The 22,019-nt window shown below is 42.6% G+C and overlaps 1 protein-coding gene across 1 annotated transcript in view; it reads right to left on the reverse strand.

Moving 5' to 3' along the window:
* Positions 1–21,008, reverse strand: part of DNTT (DNA nucleotidylexotransferase) — a 139,314-nt gene extending 118,306 nt beyond the window's left edge. The window contains exons 1-5 of the mRNA XM_015825478.1: positions 20,892–21,008; positions 19,831–20,001; positions 18,670–18,741; positions 8,833–8,956; positions 5,602–5,734 (exon numbers count right to left, since the gene is read on the reverse strand). Coding sequence (XP_015680964.1) covers positions 5,602–5,734; positions 8,833–8,956; positions 18,670–18,741; positions 19,831–20,001; positions 20,892–21,008 — 617 coding nt within the window. The remainder of the gene's footprint in view (positions 1–5,601; positions 5,735–8,832; positions 8,957–18,669; positions 18,742–19,830; positions 20,002–20,891) is intronic.
* Between the last annotated feature and the right edge of the window lie 1,011 nt (positions 21,009–22,019).

Genomic DNA, 22,019 nt, shown 5'->3' on the forward strand with positions numbered 1-22,019 from the left:
TTGGTATCATTATTATGATTATTCTTCAGAACCGATGAAGGTTCTTGGATGAGAAGTGAAATGTCTTCTTCTTCACCCTCAATGAAAAAACAGTCCAGTTGCCTTTTGAAAAAGCACCTTTGAGACATACTTATTACCTAATGTAATATGTGTGTGCATACACACAATTATACCATTTATAGGTAATTATTGGGGGGACAAGAGGAGGGAGGTCATATTTTGGAAAGGCAAGTGAGTAGAGACTTGTAAGATCACTCTTTTGACTATGTGATCCCTGACTGGATTGGATAATCTTTCCGAACTAACCAGGAAAACAAAAGAAGAAGCTGTGTGAGAAAGCTACAAAAACAACAATGATTAGCAAAAGGCATGCTACTGAACACGTCTGAGATAAAAGGAGAATATCTACCTCAAATTACTAGTCTGTCGAAATATGAAACCCAAAAGATATTCCAATCAGTTCTAGTTTATAAAAATGTAGATTTTGCTATACTCTTAAAAAAAACACATACACAATAGTGAAGTCCCTACTATAATTGACTTCATAAAATATTTTGCTTCTGTTTTGATGTAAGGAGCTACCTATCATAGTGCATCATTATATAATATGCAATACTAAATCCAAATACAGTATGCACATACTTTACAATAATTTAATGAAACATATTCTGATTTCCTTTGTATGATGTTCAGTCAAGAGCCTGCTAAGAACACCATAAATTCATTCCCATTGACACTGTAGGTGGAAAAAGAGATATTTTTTTTATCACCATTTTTTATCACCGTTTTTCCAAATTTACACAAGATTTGCTTTGCAATTTTTTTAAAATCACTTATATAAGAAGTGTGATTGCTGAAAGGTGTTTTTATCATATCCTAACCTGATGCAGCAGATATACTCAAGGGAAAAGTCACAAGGCACAAAATAAAAGAATATTTAGAATTCAGTTGAGTTATATTCCATTAATCATACATGGCATAACCACAAAATTTCCACAAAGCTTGATCTTAAATGGCATTATTCAGAGCAAAACAAAAAAAATCAGAATATTCTTCCAGGAAATTAGTTTAATGTTAGTGAAATCCTGCAGTCCTTTGACATCAGAGGAAGATGTCTGTTTTCAGAAAATGGAATCCAAAGTTTTGCCCTAGCAAAAGCTTCAGGAAATAAATGCATAAACCAAGACATTTCAGATTAAATTCTCAGATAATTATATCGCAAATTGCTAATTTAGACTGACTCTGAACATTTTAGATCAGTGTTTTTCAAATTTAGCGACTTTAAGATCTGCAGACTTCTGCTTCCAGAATTCTACCCAAACATCTTAAAGTTGCCAAGTTTGAAAACTTGATCTCCTCCTAAACAAGATGCTTCCCTGAGTGCTATTCAGTGGAACTCAATGGGAACGGATTGTTCAGAGCAGGGCATCCTATATAATTTTGGGATAAAGATAAGAAGTTATGGAAAGATGCATTCCTTCATAAGTTCTGAAGTTCTTCATAAGATAAGATAAGATAACCTTTATTGTCATTTTTATACTGTGGGCACAATGGCACACATCAAAAATGAAATTTAGTTGCCCACTCATACCAACACCCTGAACTATAGCTGAATCTAATTTAGTCTTCCATCTACTACTTTACTTTGTTTCTCCAGTATAGCATGAGTCTAAAGCCTGAAGTCTAAATCAGTCATGCAGCAATCTGTCCTGCAAGACATCACTCCAATATGATGTGATCCCAGCTGTTCTGAGACTGTTGCCTTCAAACTCTCTCCTGTCTCTAGGACTCTGCAGTGGGCTGTGAGACTAACCTTGGCAGACAGGAGGAAAAGCTACAGACTAGATAATAGTCTGATAAGAGAAATCTAGTCTCACAAGTCTGATAAGAGAAATCTAGTCTCACAAAGCAAGGGCTTCCAGACTTATAAGATTGATATAAGCTCTTCAAGGTAGGGTTATAGTAAGGCGACAGTAACAGAATCTTACAAGTTTTGCAACCCCGTCCCCTGCCTTTACTTTCCATCAGGGGAGGCTTCAGAGATGTTTTCTCTACCCCATCCCTCCTTTGGATTAATATTTTATTTTATAATATAAATTTGGGTTTGATTCATTTAGTTAAAATTCTGTTAATATGGTTAAATTTTGTTTACATAATTTACATAACATTGCACCCTCTCTATATACATTGTACACACATAAAGACATAATCATTATAATTATTGTAAATACACATCACACTAGGCTTGTACAGTAATAAACATCAATGTAATTCACTTTTAGCTATATGCATGTGTCTAGCTTCATTCCTAGCCAAAATTATCTTCTGTGCTGAAATTCTAATAACCTCTCTCTCTCTCTCTCTCTCTCTCTCTCTCTCTCTGTGTGTGTGTGTGTGTGTGTGTGTGTGTGCAAGACACAACTCTTTATAACTGATACTTCCACTTACAGGCTATATGAGCCATGGTGGTGCAGTGGTTGGAATGCAGTATTGCAGGCTACTTCTGCTGACTGCCAACTGCCAGAATTTAAGCAGTTCGATTCTCATTGGTTCAAGATTGAGTCAGCCTTCCATCTTTCCAAGGTCGATAAAATGAGGACCCAGATTGTTGGGGGCAATATATTGACTCTGTAAAATGCTTAAAGAGGGCTGTAAAGCACTGTGAAGTGCTATGTAAGTCTAAATGCTATTGTTATACCTGTAAAGAAAACCACACTTTTAATCATGAATTTCCTGCCTAATTGATCATACTCAGAAATGAATAAAGAAACAGTCTATGAAATAACTTATACCTAATGCAGGTGGAAGAAAATTCATATACAGTCAAGCTTCTTGTGTATCAATGTAGGTATAGATTAAATAAGCTGAAAACCAAGGCACATGGATAGAGAAAAAGCTAAAGATAAGGTTCATGTCCAAATTCCTCCATATTTGCTAATAGGTTATCAGCATCTTTTATTTCCTCCAAAGTCTACAGAGCTTTCCAGAGACCCCTCCTTTCTGGCTCTGATTGATTCATTTGTTCTTTGCCTCCAGTGGATTCTCCTGAAGAAGTGGACCTATCCAAATTTGGGCTATCAAGGTTGGTTCAAAAGAACCTTCATTACTATGTGACTATAATGTTTTACCAGGAGGAGAACAGTTCGGGCAAATTCATTTTTATTATTATTGTGTTTTGTTTACATCCTTCAGATTTCTAGTTTTATCTTTCTAACTTTCCTCCCACAGCATAGATCAAGTTTTTTCAAGTACCTTCCTAACAAATTTAATATTACAATTTTTGCAAGGATAAAGTATTGTACACAAAATATCAGGAGGGGAAAGCGATTCTGGTTGTAGGTTCACCAAGTTGCTACTATTGTTGCAACATTAAGCTTACTATAATGATATTGCTATAATATTACATTTCAATATCAAGTAAAGATCTATTCTTATGCCCCTGTGGATTCCTTACGGACAGCTAATATTTTCCAGACTTTTTTATTTAGGAATACCAGTGAGATCAGAACACATGTCATTTTTATACATAAGTAACTCAAATATATAGGAACAGTGCTGATTATTTATTTAAACATAGAAGCTTCTAGTTTTCTCACCCTTTCAACTATTTTCATGTAAGCTTTGTAGCCTGTGATCTGTTGTGAGGAATTCATGTTTGCCAAAAGAAGCAAGAACTGTTGTGTATAAGAGTGTGCTTCTTCCTGTTTTGCTAAATGGATATGGCATGTCAAGAGAAAAATAACCACTGAATGCAGTGAGAATCCTTTACTTAAGATGCATGCATGGTAAAACAAACAGATATAGGGTCAAGAATGAGTGGTTTCTGAACAGATGTGGATTGAATACAAAAGTGAATGATACTACAACAGAAGTATATTGGGGCAGTGTTAACATACCGCGAGAATGGTTGAAGATAGAATTGCAAAATGAATATATGGAAGGAAAGAGTGAATGGGTCAAGAAGAAGAAAGTGAGTTGATGAGATCTTGAAAAAGAATGAGATGAGAAGTTTTAAGAACTAAAGACAATGTATGAAGCAGCACGCATATGTTTAGAGAAAGGTATCGTGTTTCCCCAAAAGCAAGACCTACTCCAAAAATAAGTCCTAGCTTGATTTTGGGGGGTGGGACTAATATAAGCCGTACCCCCAAAATAAGCCCTAATTTTGGGGCAATGCTTAAAAATCATGCTAGGGTGGGGGTGGAGCTGCACCCCACACCCATTTACCATTGCAGCCAGGCCTTCCACGAATCGACACCTACTTTGTCTCACTGGCCCACTTCTGCAGCAGCATTTTGCCGTCAGAGGCCTTTCCGGAAGACCTCTGACGGCAAAATGGAGGCCGGGGATGACACATGTGAGCGGCTGCAGAAGAAGTGGGCCAGCTGGGTGGGGCTGTCAGTGCCGCAGCTGCGAGGTGAGACCATGGAAAAGATACCCCGCAAAAATAAGACCTGGTGCCTCTTTTGGAGGCAAAAAAAAAAAGACCAGGTCTTATTTTGGGGAAAACATGCAGTGGTGGGATTCAGCCAGTTCGCACCACTTCGGCAGAACCGGTAGCTAATTTTTTGTTGCCCAGGCCCAAAATGGACTTCCAGAAGTGGCATCCACACATAAGAGAACCGGTTGTTCACATATTTTAATCCCACCAGTGGAAACACGGTATGAAAAAAACCCTGAAAAGTATTGGATTAAACTAGTTTTGACTATTTTTTTTCTTGTTTTTGTGCTTTTAATTTCTTAATATTCCATACAAAAGAGCCATGGTGACACAGTGGTTAAAATGCAGTATTGCAGGCTAATTCTGCCAACTGCCAGCAGTTCGATTCTGACCAGCTCAGGGTTGACTCAGCCTTCCATCCTTCCAAGGTCAGTAAAATGAGGAGCCAACTTGTTGGCAGCAATATGCTGATTCTGTAAACTGCTTAGAGAGGGCTGTAAAGCACCATGAAGTGGTATATAAATCTAAGTGCTATTGCTATTGCTACTCCTTTCCAATTGTCTGCATAACATACTTTACTTTAAAAAGAAATACAAGGATGAGTATATATTTGTATGACAAGCAGGCAGCAGGCCTTTAATTTTTCAGTCAGAAGGCTGTGGGTAAAAAACTGTATCTCTTCAGATGTCATTTAAGCTACAACCTTGAGCATCCATCACCATTATCAATGCTGGTTGAAGGTACTGAGAATTAAAGTTCATCCAAATCTTACATCACCCACCATTGTTCTACAATACTGTTTCCCAACCTTAATAACTTTAAGACATGTAGATTCCAACTCCCCACAGCTGGGTGGCAAATTCTGGGAGTTGAAGTCCACCTACCTTGGACCAAGATTAAGTCCAACCCAGTCACAGAGAAAGGTTTTTGGGACAATGAATGCTCCATGTTCATGTCTACAAAGTGGGTAAAAATATTTTCAACATTCATCCCACTCTCTGCTGAAATTATTTAGGATTCTTTTTATGTAAAATATTTGTATAACATATTTTATTTTAAAAATCCGACCTGATTCAATGTGGCATTGGCATGGTCTGCAAAAACATTGACCCAGACTTTACACAGATGAAATTTCCAGAAAACCTATATTTTATACTTACCTTCGGAAGCTACCAGTTAATGTTACAATAGCATTAGGTAAAATTTTCCACACTGTATCTTGAACGATCCAAGTTGCCGCATCTGCTTCAGCTTTAGATACAGAGCTAATAAGGTCGTCATAGTACAGGAACCCTGAAAAATGATTCTTAGATTATACATCTTGTATCACTGTACATTTCAAAGTACTGATTTTCACTTTTAAATACCTTAATATCAGAGGGCCAGGACTGCCTCTCCCCTAGGATAACTGCCTGTTCCATGCAATCTGATAGTATAGGTATACTCTAAATCCCTTCCCCTATGTGTTACCATCTAGTGGGACCTAGACAGTATGCCTCTTCTGGTGGGCCCTACCCTTTGGAACATCTCCCTAAGATCCCAAATGCCCCCACCCTCATAGTCTTCCAAAAAGTCTTGAATACATGGCTTGTCCCACAAGCACTGGGGTAGTTAGTTTGTGAATTTGTGGAACTATGTGGAAGTACCAGGAGCTTCCCTGTTGGCTTTTATGCTTTTTATTATTTTGTTGCTGTTTATAAGTAACCCAAGATTATGTTGCCTAAGATGGGGAAATATACACAGCTTATAAAGAAAATAAATAAATGATGAAGTTGTCCAGGGCAGTGTTTCTCAACCTGAGCAGAAGTATAGGTTACTTATCCATTGCCATGTAGCTAAATATTATCTATTTCACAAGGAAGAAATTATGATTAAAAGAAGCTGTAAGAATGCATTAATGCTAATAAGTAGCATTAATGTGTTACATTTGACACACAATTATATAATTAAGGCTCTGCCATCCATCTCAAGTTGGGACCTTCCAATATCTTGGCATTTGTCCATTCCTATAATAATTAAACTGAACCTGGATGAGAATTTGATTTTCAGTTATCAAAAATAGCCAAATATTTTACTAAGGCTCCTATTAGTTTCTACTTATGTAAAAATCATGCATGTCCCCTATTTTAGGATGAGTTCCATAAAATGCCTCCAAGAAGTTCTTTCTCTGGCTACTCCAGAAACTACTGGCATTCTACTATTAAGCTAGAGAAACACACTTAATTTAAGCTAAGCCAAATTCAAACTTGCTAGCTAATTTAGATGTCAAGAACTTCCATGGATTTTCTTCTCTGTGTGTGTGTGTGTGTGTGTGTCTGTGTCTGTGTTTGTCTGTGTGTCGGTATGTCTGTGTGTGTGGTAAATACAGGGAGAGGGAAGAGATCTAGCCTTCTCTCATTCCCTGTTTTTCTAAACAGAATTTAACAAGTGTTTTGCACAAACCAGAGTGAACTTGATAATACTTCTTTAATAGGTTAATCAATTAACCAAAAATCAGTTAGTGGATGAATCCACCTTTTAATTTGAGTGATAAAATATCTGGTCAGTTCTAACAAAACAAAACAAAACATTATGCACAAACCACTAAAATATCTCTATTAGAATAGAAAGGAGGAAGACTCAAATTGCACTGTTGCATCTGCCACATTGAGTTTTTTTTAGTCCTCCCCTGGCTTCAAAATTGCTCTAGGATGGGTTTGTCTATCTATGAAACAATAGTGAATACTATTTAATTTATTCAGACATGAAGATGCTTTAGATTAGAGCAAGAATATCAAACCTTGGCAACTTTAAGAACTGTGGACTTCAACTTCCAGAATCTCCCAGCCAGCTATGCTGGTTGGAAAATTCTGGGAGTTGAAGTCTACAAATCTCAAAGTTGCCACACTTGGACACCCCTGCCTTAGAATAAGAAAAGGTACAAGGAAAATAGATGTCCTGATAGATCCATGAGTGATTGATGACTGGTCAACAAGGAATGCCAGCTTCTAATTGGCTAGCATTAGTTAAAAAGTTCTCTCCCATCTCTAAGTCAACTTTTAAGATTGAGAGAAATCTCAATGTTGTATAAAAGGACTTGTAAGCATTAGTTCAGCCAGTTTCTTAATACTCCAGCTGAGGGACCTTGGTTCTAAGAAGAAAATAAGTGATTCCCACGAGCAGAGATTTCTATTTAAATTGATTGACTTAATTCTTGTCTTATTCTTTGTTCGTCTCATCTGTCCAATGTTTCTCTGAATATGAAAGGGGGAAAAGGAAGAAGAAAACTAAACACGCACACCACTGTTTTGTACATAAATGATTTAGACATAATATAGGCCAACTCTGCTCATTTAATTTCCAGCATACAGGGGTGGAGGTGGGAATAATGTAGACTTAAATATCCCTGCTCTGTTATCTTGTGCTACATGTGTACCTTTTTTGCAAGGTAACTCATAACTATTGGGATTAGATCGTATATAAATATGCTAAGAAATTAAAATATTCTCATTGAGATGTAGAATGAGATTAAAAATAAGTGTGGATTAATCATCCCAAATGAGATTTTTCAAGAGGCAACTGGACTTTCTTTGTTTTTTTCCTTGAAGATGTTTCACTTCTTATCCAAGAAGCTTCTTCAGTTCAGAACTGAAGAAGCATCTTGGATGAGAAGCAAAACGTCTTCAAGGAGAAACAGAGGATGTCCAGTTGCCTCTTGAAAAATCACCTTTGGGACAACCATGACCTGGATGACTGAGAATCTCCATAGACAAGTGTGGATGAGACATCCAAGGATCCTGCACTTGGAATTCTGATGAAATTCCTTGCTGGAATCTCATTACATGGTAGAAGTCTTGTAGCTTGCACATGACCTCTAACAAAAAAAAAGACATATAAAAGTGCTGTAATGCAAGGAAATTAAAACTCAGAAATTCCTGGCCATCCAGATAGATCCATGTTATGCAAATCAAAGAGCTTGCAACTGAGATCCTTCTAAAGAAAAGTATCTTTCACACCCAAAACAATGTTTATTTTGATAAAATGTAAACCATCTTACTAACAACAGATGCGGTGATTTTCACAAAATATTTTATACTACCAATATGTAACTTTATTGTATGAATAGTCAGTAATTATGAGGGAGATAGGCAATTTAGAAATATGAAAAATAAACAATATAAATATCTCTAATTGAACTAATACCCTGTGGGATTATTGGGACTACAATTCCCAGATTTCCTGGCCATTCACATGAGGAACCCTGGGAATTGCAGTCACAATATATCTGGAAATCCTACACTAGGGGAAACTGCATTAATCAAATAGAGCAGGTATTTGCACATCTATCAGGTAATTTGCTTGTTTAACTAAATCTGTTTGCAAGACTGAACATACAATTAGATAATGTTTACCTGCTTTTTGCATTCTTGTTAGTGTCAGGTTTTTGTTACATTTTACTTCTTCCAGAGTTCGCAGTCCCATTCTGTACCATTTGTCAGATGTCTTCAGTCCAACTCCAAAAACAGAAGTAAAAAGCTATGTAGAGTAAAAATGTATTCAATTTAATAGTTTGTGGAGTGCTGGGCCAGTGCAATGCAGAATTTCATGTTTTCCCCTGAAATTTAATATAAATGCAAGCATTCCAGCCACACTGTAATTACTGTATTCTGAATGGCCACTTCAGCTAAGACTGTATGAAATATGAAGGAAATACATTACAGGTAATTATCATTTAACAACAGTAATTGGGAACAGAATTTTTGTAGCCAAGCAATGCAGGCACTTGATTACACCGCTTAATGATGGCTATTCCAGCACTTCCAGTTGCCATCATTAAGTGAACGCCATGCTGTCATTAAGCATAATGTCATGTGGTCACCATTTTCAACCTCCTATCATCTTCGCTGTTGACTTTGCTTGTCGTAAGCCGGCAGTGAAGTCAAAGTTGCAAATGACAATCATGTGACCATGGGACACTGCAGCACTGTCATTGCAAGCCAGTCATTAAGCATTCTGTCTAGCAATCGCATGACCAGGGAAATACTAAAATAATTATGAGGTCATACGAGCTGTGGAAAATTCAAATAGTTGCTGAATAATATATACCTAAATTTGGAAAGCACGTAGATTGCAACAAGCAGCAGCAAGTACTCCTATCCAATAATATTTGCTATAGATTGAATAGCAATGCAAATGTTACATTTATTAATAAAAGCGGGGAAGAACACAAAAGGTAACAGAGACTTTACTACACCACCGGGGAGGAGAGACAGAAGGGGCGTTGTGGTACCTGAACGCCTTTTCTCAGTACGGAGATGGAGAATCCACCGGTGGGTTTTCTCTGTCTGCCTGCTCCTGAGACCAAGTAGCCAAACTTTGACATGCCCCCTGTTGCTGTGAGACCCAGTCTTATTGAGGGCGAAAGCGGCTGATGTTGTACTAGGTATTGGCTCTCTAACCCCTAATAACGGCCTGACTGACCTAAGGGTGGGTGTGGATTCTCCATCTCCATACTGAGAAAAGGTGTTCAGGTAAGACAACGCCCCTTCTCCAGTACAGGAGATGGAGAATCCACCGGTGGGACATACCAAAGCCTCACTGTCCCAACGGGTGGGAATCAGGTAAGGCCGAATCCACGGTCCCCGCAATCACCTGTTGGAGGACCCTCCTACCGAAGGAGGCGTCAGCCGAGGCGAAGCGATCAATTTTATAATGGCGCACGAATGGGGAAGGTGAAGACCATGTCGCAGCCCTGCAAACCTCCTCGATGGATGCCTGAGTGGCCCACGCCGCAGAGGTTGCAGCGCTGCGAGTGGAGTGCGCCGTGATACGATCCGGAACTGGCTGGGAGGAGGACTTATACGCCTCCGCGATGCAGGCCCTAATCCACCTGCCAATGGTGGATGTGGACACCTGCTGTCCTAGAGAGGACGGACGAAATGAGATGAAGAGGGCCTCAGACTTCCGAAAGGGGGCTGTGCGTTTGATGTAGCGCTTTAATGCCCTGCGAACATCTAGCGTGCGCCACTGACGTTCCAGGTCGTGGGAAGGATTGGGAGAGAAATTTGGCAAGACGACCTCCTGAGTTCTGTGGAAAATCGAGTTGACTTTGGGTATAAAGGTAGGATCTAAGCGAAGGACCACCCAGTCCTGGTGGAAAATGCAGAGATCCTCCCTGATTGAAAGGGCAGCCAGTTCCGAGATACGTCTGGCAGACGTGATGGCTACAAGGAACGCAACCTTGAGAGACAAAGCCCGCAATGGTACCATGTTAATGGGTTCAAAGGGGGGTTTTACGAGTGCTCGAACTACCCGAGGGAGCTCCCAGGAAGGGTATCGGTGCACCACGGGAGGTTGAGAGTTGGATGCGCCTTTAAGGAAGGCGCGTATCATAGGATGGTGAGCTAAAGGACCCGAATTAGCACAAGACAGCAACGTAGACAGGGCAGCCACCTGCCTACGAATGGTGGCAGGTGCCAGTCCTCTGTCCAAGCCGTCCAGAAGATAGTCAACGATCTGAGGAATGGTTAGATTGTACATATCCAGTTGCTGTCTGCCACACCAATTGCAAAAACTTTTCCATGTGGAGTCGTAAATGCGATTGGTAGCAGGTCGACGAGCAGCCTGGATCAAAGAGATCGCTCGCGGGGAAAAACGTTCCTGTGTCATGATGCGGCGCTCAAGCGCCATACGGCTAACTGAAGCCACTGAGGGTCCGGGTGTTGAATGCCCCCGTTGTAGAGACACGCGACGTGGGGGAATCTGCCATGGGGAAAGGACGGAAAGGCTCATTAGGTCGGCGAACCAAGGCCTCCGAGGCCAGTACGGAGCCACAAGAACAATCTCCGCCCTCTCCAGTAGCAGCCTACGTATGGTCGCCGGAATGAGCGGGAGGGGAGGGAAGGCGTAAAGTAGGCCCTTCGGCCACGGAGTCCTCAAGGCGTCCGTCCCCTCCGCCCCCGGGTGGTAATATCGGGAGAAGAACCTGGGGAGCTGTGCGTTGTTCGGTGACACGAACAGGTCGAGGACCGGTAGGCCGAACCTTCATGTTATCTCTGAGAACAGGACCGGATTTAGTCCCCATTCCGAGGGATCTATCGTGGCTCGACTCAAAAAGTCTGCCTGTTGGTTCCTGTCCCCAGAGATATGTTCAGCCCTGAGGGAAGCCAGGTTGGTTTCCGCCCAGGACCCCAGTAGCCGGGCCTCGGCCATGAGGGACCTGGACCTGGTACCTCCCTGCTTGTTCACATGGGCTTTGGACGCCACGTTGTCCGTGAGGACCAACACGTGACGACCCTTGATGCAGTGGCTGAATTGACGGAGGGCTAGGTGGATGGCTCTGAGTTCCAGCCAATTGATGTTGTGTCTCAAGTCCGTGCATGACCAATGGCCCTGCGCAAACTGAGATTGTAGATGGGCACCCCAGCCGAATAGGCTGGCATCCGTCGTGATGGTAAGACGGTCCGGCTCCTTGAAAGGTGACCCCTTGGTCACCGCCCGTGAGAACCACCAGCATAGGGACCTCCGGGCGTGCATTGGGAGCTTCACCCGTCAGTTGGATGCGCTGATGTTCAATCGCTGGAACGGTAGGAGGAACCATTGGAGTTCCCGTAAGTGGAGCCTGGCCCAAGGGACAATGGCTATGCAGGAGACCATCTTCCCTAAGAGTTGGGATAACAAGGCCAATGTCACTACCCATTCTCGGTACACCCTGCGAGCTAGGTCCCTGATGCTGTCCAACCACTCCTGGGAGAGATAGACCACGCAGTTTGTGGTGTCTATGATGGCTCCCAGGTGCAGAAGTCTGGATGAGGGAACCGTCTGGCTTTTCTGGAAGTTCACCAAGAACCCGTGCTGTTGAAGGACCTGAATAGTTAGGGCGAGGTCTGTCTGAGCCGCCCGGAAGGAGGACGCCTGAATCAGAATGTCGTCCAGATAACACTGGATGCGTACCGGTACCTTCCGGAGGTGGGCGGCCAGCACAGCCAGGATCTTGGTGAACACCTTGGGTGCCGAGGAGAGGCCGACTGGAAGAGCCTTGTACTGGAAATGCTGGCCCCTGTAATAGAACCTGAGGAACTGCCGGTGGTCTGGAAGGATGGGGATGTGGAGGTACGCTTCTGAGAGGTCTATCGACGCTAGGAAGTCTCCCTCTCTGATGCCTCCCAGGATGGACTGAAGCGATTGCATTTTGAATTTTTTGTATGCAATGTAACGATTCAGACTTTTCAAGTCTAGAATCGCCCTCCATCCCTGAGGTTTTGGGAACCACAAAGAGAATGGAGTAGAATCCCCCGCCTTCGTGACCTGATGGTACCGGTTCTATGGCCTGAATGTCTATAAGATGACGAATGGCCTCCTGCATGAGTCCCCGCTTGATAGGATTCCGAGATGTGGGGCAGGAGATGAAGTGACCCGGCAGGATTGCCAGGAACTCTAGGGACAGACCTTGTTGTACTGTTTGTAACACCCATTTGTCCATGGTGGTGAGCTCCCACCGATGGAAAAAATGGGACAGCCTGCCTCCTATGGGAAGGGTAATATGAGAGTCACTTGGACTTCTTAAAGGGACGTCCTGTTCCTCGAAATGGTCGCCTATTCTGGGGCTGTTGCCTGGACCGAAACCCTGTTCTGTCTGAGGGGCGGTCATATGTGCGATCCTGTCTAGGCGTGAAAGGTCGAAATGGCTGGGCTGCTGCAAAGCCCGAATTTTGCCGAAAGGGCTGCCTCCTGGAATAAGGAGTGGGGCGTTTGTCGAATTGCTTGGTGATGTGAGCCATGACTTTCCGCTTATCCTTGTTTTCCACAAGGAAAGGGTTCAGGGCTTCACCAAAGAGAAGGTTCCCCTGGTAGGGGGTGGATGCAAGGCGCCATTTGACCTTGGCATCGGCCTGCCAGTGTTTGAGCCAGAGCATCCTCCTGGCTGAAACGTTGGAAGCCAAGGCTCGTGATGCAAAATTAGCCGACTGTAGAGTCGCGTCTGACGTGTACTCCGTAGCAGCCACCATTTTGCTTAAGTCTTGATGAGTCTGCACGTCCTCAGGAGGGACTCTGGTTTGCAGCTGCCGAAGCCATAAAAGAGTGGTTTGGACAAAAAAGGACGTGCACGTGGCCGTTCTGATGGCCCATGTGGTTGATTGATGGGTCTTGCGAAAGGTTAGATCGCATTTTCTGTCATCCTCCTTAAGGGCCTCCGCCAAATCCCCAGGCTTCATCTATCTGAGGTACCTCCAAGGCATCAGTGAGATCCTTGGAGGTGTGATATAGTTTCTTGTCCGACCCACTAATGGAGAGGGAGGCGGAAGGGGAAGGCCACTGTTTCTTTATCCCTGTGAGGAATATGTGAGGACAGGGAACATGATGCTGTGTTGCCTCGGTCGCAAAAAATATGGGGTCCGGACTCGCCTCGGCGGTAGCCTGTGGCTGAGGAAACTGATCGGACCCTATATTAGCCGTGGCAGTAGCCTTGCGGAGTAAGGAGAGAAACAAAGCTTGATTAAAAAGGCCACCTGAAGAGGGTTCCGGGGGAAGTACCTCATCCTCTGACCAGTCGAGTTCCGGCGGCTCCCCTCCCGTGTGGGATGAATAGCCGCTAATTGAGGAATGGTCAGGTGACGGAGGATCCTGAATCCAAAGGTCCCCCGCTGGCAGAGTTGGAGGAGGCATGGCTGGAGTAGAAGCCTCCTGCCCAGGCGCATGACAAGATCGTGCCACAAGCGCCCAGTCAACGACCTTGGAAAGTAGAGCCTCCAGGCGGCCGTCTGAAAATAAGTCTCCCAAATCTGGACCCCTGAGCCCAGCCGCCGTAGGGGTGAATGTAGCTTCCGGAACCGAGCCTGTGGTATAGGAAGGTGGGCCAGTACCTGCATGGTGTACTGTCGGGGTAACGGGGTCGACTGCCAGGGACCACACTCCCTGAGCCGAAGTGGATGGACCCAAGGGGAGAACGAATTCTGGGGCCACCAATTGATCCCTCTCATGCCTGGCCTGTTTTTGTGCCCTGGCAAATTCTTTTTCCAGAGCCTGGTGCCTACGGCTGGCCTGCTTCTCCGCCAACTTTGATGTCTTCTTCAGGGTGGCCTTGGCCTTATTTTTAAGCTTGCCCGCTGCCTCCTGTCCGGAGGATTTGTGCCGGCCGTGAGTTGATGACGGGGACGCGGTGCTCAGGAGCTGAGGCGCCGTGGAATCCTCCATCCTAGATTGAGCTATCTCAGGAAACCTGAGGGGGAGCTCTGGCAAGCAAGCGGATGGCGGGAAGATTGTTCGGAGCGAGTAACAAAGACTGCTCCCCTGACCACCCGACCTGACAAAAATCTCTCTGGGTTTAGGTCACGGTCACTAGTAAAGACCGAAGGCACGTTAGGGGCCCGCAAAGGCTCCGCCCGGAGGCCTTAGGTGGCCAGTCAGGGTGCCCCAGATATCCAATGAGGGCGTAAAGGCCTAAAAATGAGGCCTGGCACAGGCAATGTGACCTAAAATGGCGTCCTTGAATCAAGATGGTGGCCTGAGAATTTGGATGTATTGAGCCTATAAATGATGATGCAGCTAATAGGCCCTGAGCTAGAAAATATGCAATGTGACCAGAATATATGAAGGACCCTGTGGGAGACCCTGGGTCTGCCACCAGTACTGGAGGATTGATGGTACAGGCCTAGAGAAGGCCCTTCAATTCCTCAAGGTGGCCTTCACAGCGAGCCCCAGCCAAAAGTTCCTTGGCTGTCAAGGGCCAGTGGTGACCTAGATGCCAGGGAAAAATTCCTGTAAAGGGACAACTGCTCTCCACCCTTAGTCCGGATGATGTGGGGTGGCAAGGCTGGCCGTGTGGCGCTTCCAAAATGGCGGCCACGGTGAATCTATATAAGGTCACTCCGGACTCTAACCAGGGCTATGGCTTGAAGGCCTGTGGCCCCAAGAGAAAAGGACACGAAGCTCCACTAATCGGCTGGGGAATCCGTTTCCCTAAACCCAGGGAAGCTCTGCTGCTTATAAACTGTCGGCAGCCCCAAAATGGTGGCCGCGGCTTTCGGCCGTTGCAAACGGCTCGGAGGAGCGAAAATAAGAAGGGAAGATAAGACCGAGTGAGGCAGCAGCGCTGGGCGCTGCGCAGGGAGAAAAACGACGGGGGAATTAGCAAGGATTGCCCCCCTCTCCCCAGAGCCCTAGGGAGACAAACGACGACGGAGATATTTTCCCCCCCCCACACCTCCCCTAGAAAGCCTCAAATCAGCCGATTTGAGGCCACGCTGATCCCAGCGGACTGAGGGAAGGCTTTCCTTGGGGGAGTGAAACGTTTGGAAGAGATTCTACGAGAATCCGACAATGGGTCTCTGACCTGCAATTTTGATAAGATTTCTAATCCTGAGAGCCAAACCTTGAGACGTCTTCAAGAGCTTGAGACCAAGATAAGACTGGGTCTCACAGCAACAGGGGGCGTGTCAAAGTTTGGCTACTTGGTCTCAGGAGCAGGCAGACAGAGAAAACCCACCGGTGGATTCTCCATCTCCTGTACTGGAGAATTATGGGTTTGTAAGACATGTCTGACAATGAGTAACATCATCTAGGATCCAAATTAGAACCACTTTCTACCCATTGAAATACAACTGTCCACCATGGCAGGTCTTCCCTCTTTCTCTCCTAAAATACGTCCCCCCCAAAGGAGGTTTTTAAGCCTTTTCCCTTGTCCTTGGTTTTGGTAAAAATCATTCTCTAAGAGGTAGTTCTCTCCTTGGTCAAATAAATAGCAATAGCAATAACACTTAGATTTATATACCACCCCATAGTGCTTTACAGCACTCTAAGGGTGGTTTATAATGTCAGCATAGGTCCAATCTAGGTCCTCATTTTACTGACCTCAGAAGGCTGAGACAATCTTGACCCCTGTCAGGCTCAAACTTCAGGCTGTGGGCAGAGTTTAATCATTGCACCATAAGGGCTTCCAACCATAACGTTTTGTTGGTACTTTAACTACAGACTAGTTGGTCCTAGAAAGCTATTGAGAAAACAAAGCAATGATCTTCATACAAACTGGTATCTCGGAAGATCAATGCATCTATTATATATATGCCATCTTGTAAATAGATTGTTTCTCAAAGTTCCATTGCACGTAATGGAATACATTGAATTTTAGAACTGGCTGGAGAGTCCTATTTAAATCTTCCTTTCTGTTGAATCTCCAGGCTTTGAATTTGGGTTATGCTAATTTATCTTGTATTTCTAAGAAGATTATTTATTAATGCAAAAACAATAAAGAGAAGAATGATTTTGGAATGTGTATGGCTTGTCATTTCAGATAGAGCAAGTGAAATTATCTGCTCTTTGTGAAAAGCATGGTGCTTGTGAGGAAGAGCTATTATATTTTGTAATCTCATTTGTCAAAAATTACTTAAATTCTTATCTATTAATTCTCTAGTATTTTGTTAATAGGATCATGAGAATTCACAGAATTGTTATTAGCTCTTACATAATGGTCAGAATAAGGTTTCTAAAGCATGAGTTATTGCTGGCAGAAAAGGAAACAAAATTAAACTTTTCCATCACTCAGAAATATTATCTGCTTTTTAAAACACTGTCAGTAAAGTTAGATTTCTTCATGGCCATCTTCCAGTAGTAAATCACTTTATGTGCAATTAAACTTCAACTTAAACAAATTTACTTGGAAATCAGGCTTAAATGAGCCAACTAAGTGGACTTAAAATTAAGGCTAAATCCTGATGACTTATATGCTACTGTTAGCACAATTAGTAACAGATAAATGAAATGGTTAATTAATTAATTACTGCACTTGTATCTTGTCGCATTCAATAGATGCTGGGCAGTTGAAAAATTATTCATTAAATGTGTTGATTGCTGTTCATTAAGAACAAAGAACAGCATGGATTGCAACTGCATGAATTCAACAAGTAGGTTTTCAGAGCAGACTCTTGAGTGTGTGTGATCTATATTTGACCATCTGGATCAAAGCTTCTTCAATGTCCAGTGGCTCAGATCCATGACACGGACAAATGTTTATTATAGGTTTTATATCTAATCTTTCATTTGGAAACTGAAATTTACTTGCGTAGGATCTTCCCTCATTTTATGATCACTACAACAATCCTGTTGGTCAGAGAAATAATGAGACATCTAAAAATCACTCAATATACCCCACATGGGGGGTTGTTGTTGTTGTTAGTTGTGAAATCGTGTCCGACCCATCACGACCCCATGGATAACGTTCCTCCAGGTCTTCCTATCTTCTACCATCTTCTGGAGTCCATTTAAGCTCACGCCTACTGCTTCAGTGACCCCATCCAGCCACCTCATTCTCTGTCGTCCCCTTCTTCTATTGCCCTCAATCTTTCCCAGCATTAGGCTCTTCTCCAGTGAGTCCTTCTTTCTCATTAGGTGGCCAAAGTACTTGAGTTTCAACTTCAGGATCTGGCCTTCTAAAGAGCAGTCAGGGTTGATCTCCTCTAGGACTGACCGGTTTGATCGCCTTGCAGTCCAGGGGACTCGCAGGAGTCTTCTCCAGCACAATAGTTCAAAGGCCACATGGGGGGAGAGGGGGTTAAATTTGAATGCCAGATTTCCATTCATTTGGCATAATAACTCAATCACACCCACTTTACATTACATTTCTGTAGGACATCCAGCAGAATTTTCAGATGCCCAATATTCATTACAAGTAGTCCTCGACTTACAACAGTTTGTTTAGTGACCGTTCGAAGTTACAATGTCACTAAAAAAGTGACTTATGACCATTTTTCACACTTCCAGTCATTGCAGCATTCCCATGTTCACATGCTCAAAACTCAAATCTTGGCAACTGACTCATATTTATGATGGTTACAGGGTCCCGGGATCTTGTGATCATCTTTTGCGACCTTCTAACAAGCAAAGCCTTAACAACTGTGGCCAGAAAGGTCGTAAAATGGGGCAAAACTCATATAACAAATATCTCACTTAGCAACAGAAATTTTGGGCTTAGTTGTGGTCATAAATCGAGGACTACCTGTACACCATATTGAATAATGTATTTGGGATGACAGCTTTCAGAATTCAAAACCAGTTAGTTTACTTGAAGGGCACCCGATTTAGGAAGGAGGACTGCAACTTTCTTAGCCACTGCACAGTATTTCCTTCTCAACCAAACTAAGGTTAGATTTCCTTTTTTCTTATAATCTGATCTGCAGACTCAGAGGAAGAAATGCAAAGAAAACTTATATACACCCCTTGGCAACTGTCAGAAAGAAAAGCAGAAACCAACTTACTTTAATTGATCTGTAGTTTTCATTGTTTTGCACTGCTTTCACTTTAGAACTCTCCCCTTCTTCTAATATATCCTGAATACATAGGAGAGACATATTTGTGCAGGTTTATACACATTTCTGTGGTATTTATGTTGCAATCTAATTACTTCTAATAGCCTCTCAGTGCTTAAGCAGTCCTGTTTTTAAAATTCAGGCTGAACTCTTACACTTACTTAGTGTTGTTGGTTTTGTTAGAAAATAAGCATGCTAGGCATTTTTTTTTTTAAATGCTGCTGAGCTTTTATTGTTGCACAATAAACTGAAAGGAGAATCTGAACAGCGGTTCTAGGCAGCATTTAATTATAGTGTCCCCCTCCCCTTCCTTAACATCCATCCACATTGCAGAGAGGAAAATATGTCTGTTGCTAAAAATGATCAGGGGAAGGGGCTGTTTTGCAAATTCTCTTTAATTTTAATGCTTTGGTACAAAAGTGATTCCTAGAGACTCTCAACAAAAATTAACACAATGAAATGATCTTGTTTCAAAAAGATAACGGGAGGGATTTATAATGTTTCTCACTAAGTGGTGGGAGGGATGTTATTGCCTTGAGACAAAGGCTCTCCCTTGTACCAGGAGAGAGCTAAACTATGTGTTTGAGGTGTAACATGTTAAATATTTTCTTTCTTATGTCAGAGATCAGGCCTAGATCAGAACCCCAGCATTATGTTTGCATAGGCCAGGGTATATTTTATTGTTCTCTCCACACCCATCCATATAGTTTTGAACAAGATGAATACCTGTAGTCCCCGACTCCTGTCCTAAGTTGGGACCAGATTTACCCTTGCTAAGCAAGGTGGAGCTGCAACTGATTTTATGACCATGTTTGGGCCATGTTTGGTAAGCCAACCATTGCAGTTGAGTGAATCACATGGTTGTTAAGCAACTCCAGCTTGCCTTATTGACTTTGCTTGTCGGAAGCCAGCTGGGAAGGTCACAAATGACAATCACATGACCCTGGGATGCTGCAACCATTGTAAATTCAGTGCTGTTGTAACTCTGAACAGTCGCTAATGAATGATTGTAAGTCAAGGACTACATGGGCACAGGGAAGTAAGTCATTGATGTGTGTCTCTGAGTGGGAATGCTTTAAAAAGCACTAGATGACACCTCACAGAACATACCTCGATTATTTCTTTGACCCGTTCTCCCATCCAGGGCAGCCCTTCAATGTCATTCACTCGAACTACAGTGAATGGAAGACCCTTCAGCACAGAAGCTGCTCTTCCAAATGCAAGGCAAAACTCTTTATTTTCATTGAATTCATAGTTTTCAACGAGGATTTCAAATGCATCCTTGACACGGTGAAGATAGAAAACAGAGAAGAATTAGGAAATATTTAGTGCATCCAGAAAGTTTAACATTTGTAAGCAAATGAACAAATATCTTATTATACTTATTATTAATAATAACAATTCTTAATTATTATGATAAATATAAAACACAGCTGCTAAATATTTCGTTCATGGATATCCTTAATACCATATCCTGTAAAGATGTGTTGTTTTAGCGTTCATTATCCAGAGAATGCTGACATATAGAACATAGACCATAGAATAACAGAGTTGGAAAGGACCTTTGAGGTCTTCTAGTCCAACCCCCTACTTGAGCAGGAGACCCTATACCATATCTGACAAATGGCTGTCCGATGTCTCCTTGAAAGCCTCCAGTGTTGGGGTGCGTACAACTTCTGAAAACAAGCCGTTCCATTGGTTCATCTCATATTAGGAAATATTTCTTTAGTTCTAGTTCTAATTCTCGTTGATTAGTTTTCATCCATTATTTATCTTGCCTTCAGGGCTTTGGAAAATAGTTTGACCCCTTCATCTTTGTTGCAGCCCTTCAAATATTGGAACAGAATCTGGATAAATATATAGAATATTTATTGAGACGTAGAATCTGGATAAATTTCCAGAGCCTAAAAAAAGTAAAATAATTGCTACCTTGTTGAAGACTCTGCCCCAAGCCTTTTTTTCAAATATATCTTTTCATGAAAGTGTCTTAGTTTGAAGCAATTGAAGATAATAGTTTAAAGCAGAGTCAGATTCCAAAATTGGAAATAAACCTGGCTGAAATTTAAAAGAAAGAATTGATGTAGAATGTCCATGGATGGGTCTGCAATATGGTGGATGTTACAGTCCAAGCCCCCTTCTTTTGAATATGCATATAATACAATCACACATACCAAAGGGGCAGAGCTTGGACCATGATGCCACAACTGCTGTCTTGCAGATTCTGTTATCCTCCACTTTGAACACCACAGGCTGGGTACCAATTTCAGGAACAATTTGGAAGAAGACATTGCCTAAAGACATTTAGGCAAGAAAAACAAAATGCACAGGTATAGTATAGGTCAGGGATATCAAACTGTTGGCCCACAGGCCAGATGCGTCAAGCCGAAACTGCACCTACCCCATTGGCAATGGAGAAAAAGTCGTGATACATCGCGACACGTCACGTGACATTGTGAGTTTGACACCCCTGGTATTGATGGTACCTTGCTCAATAGTATTAACTGTGAGAGGGATCTTGGAATCCTAGTGGACAATCACTTAAAGATGAACCGACAGTGTGCTGCAGCTGCCAAAAAAGTCAACACAGTTCTAGGCTGCATTAACAGAGGGATAGAATCAAGATCACGTGAAGTGTTAATACCACTTTACAATGCCTTGGTAAGGCCACACTTGGAATACTGCATCCAGTTTTGGTCACCATGATATAAAAAAGATGTTGAGACTCTAGAAAAAGTACAGAGAAGAGCAACAAAGATGATTAGGGGACTGGAGGCTAAAACATATAAGGAATGGTTGCTGGAATTGGGTATGTTTAGTTTAATGAAGAGAAGGACGAGGGGGGACATGATAGAGAAGGACGAGGGGGGACATGCCACAAAGAAGAGGGAGTCAAGCTATTCTCCAAAGCACCTGAAAGCAGGACAAGAAGCAATGGATGGAAACTAATCAAAGAGAGAGGCACTAAGGAGAAATTTCCTGACAGAATAATTAATCAGTGGAACAACCTGCCTCCAGAAATTGTGAATGTTCCAACATTGGAAGTTTTTAAGAAGAGACTGGACAGCCATTTGTCTGAAATGGTATAGGGTTTCCTGCCTGAGCAGGGGGTTGGACTAGATGACCTCCAAGGTCCCTTCCAACTTTATCATCATCATCATCATCATCATCATCATCATCATCATTATACAGCTCCACATTAATATAGCTTTTGAACATTTCAAATGTCACCATTTGTTCTGGATTTGCTGGATGTACCTTCCTTTTCCCCCCTCTGGGAAGATTGTACTAATAACTCTGAT

This window comes from Protobothrops mucrosquamatus, unplaced genomic scaffold (assembly GCF_001527695.2).
Source record: "Protobothrops mucrosquamatus isolate PMUCROS unplaced genomic scaffold, P.Mucros_1.0 scaffold2653, whole genome shotgun sequence".
In the NCBI taxonomy this organism is placed as follows: Eukaryota; Metazoa; Chordata; class Lepidosauria; order Squamata; family Viperidae; genus Protobothrops; species Protobothrops mucrosquamatus.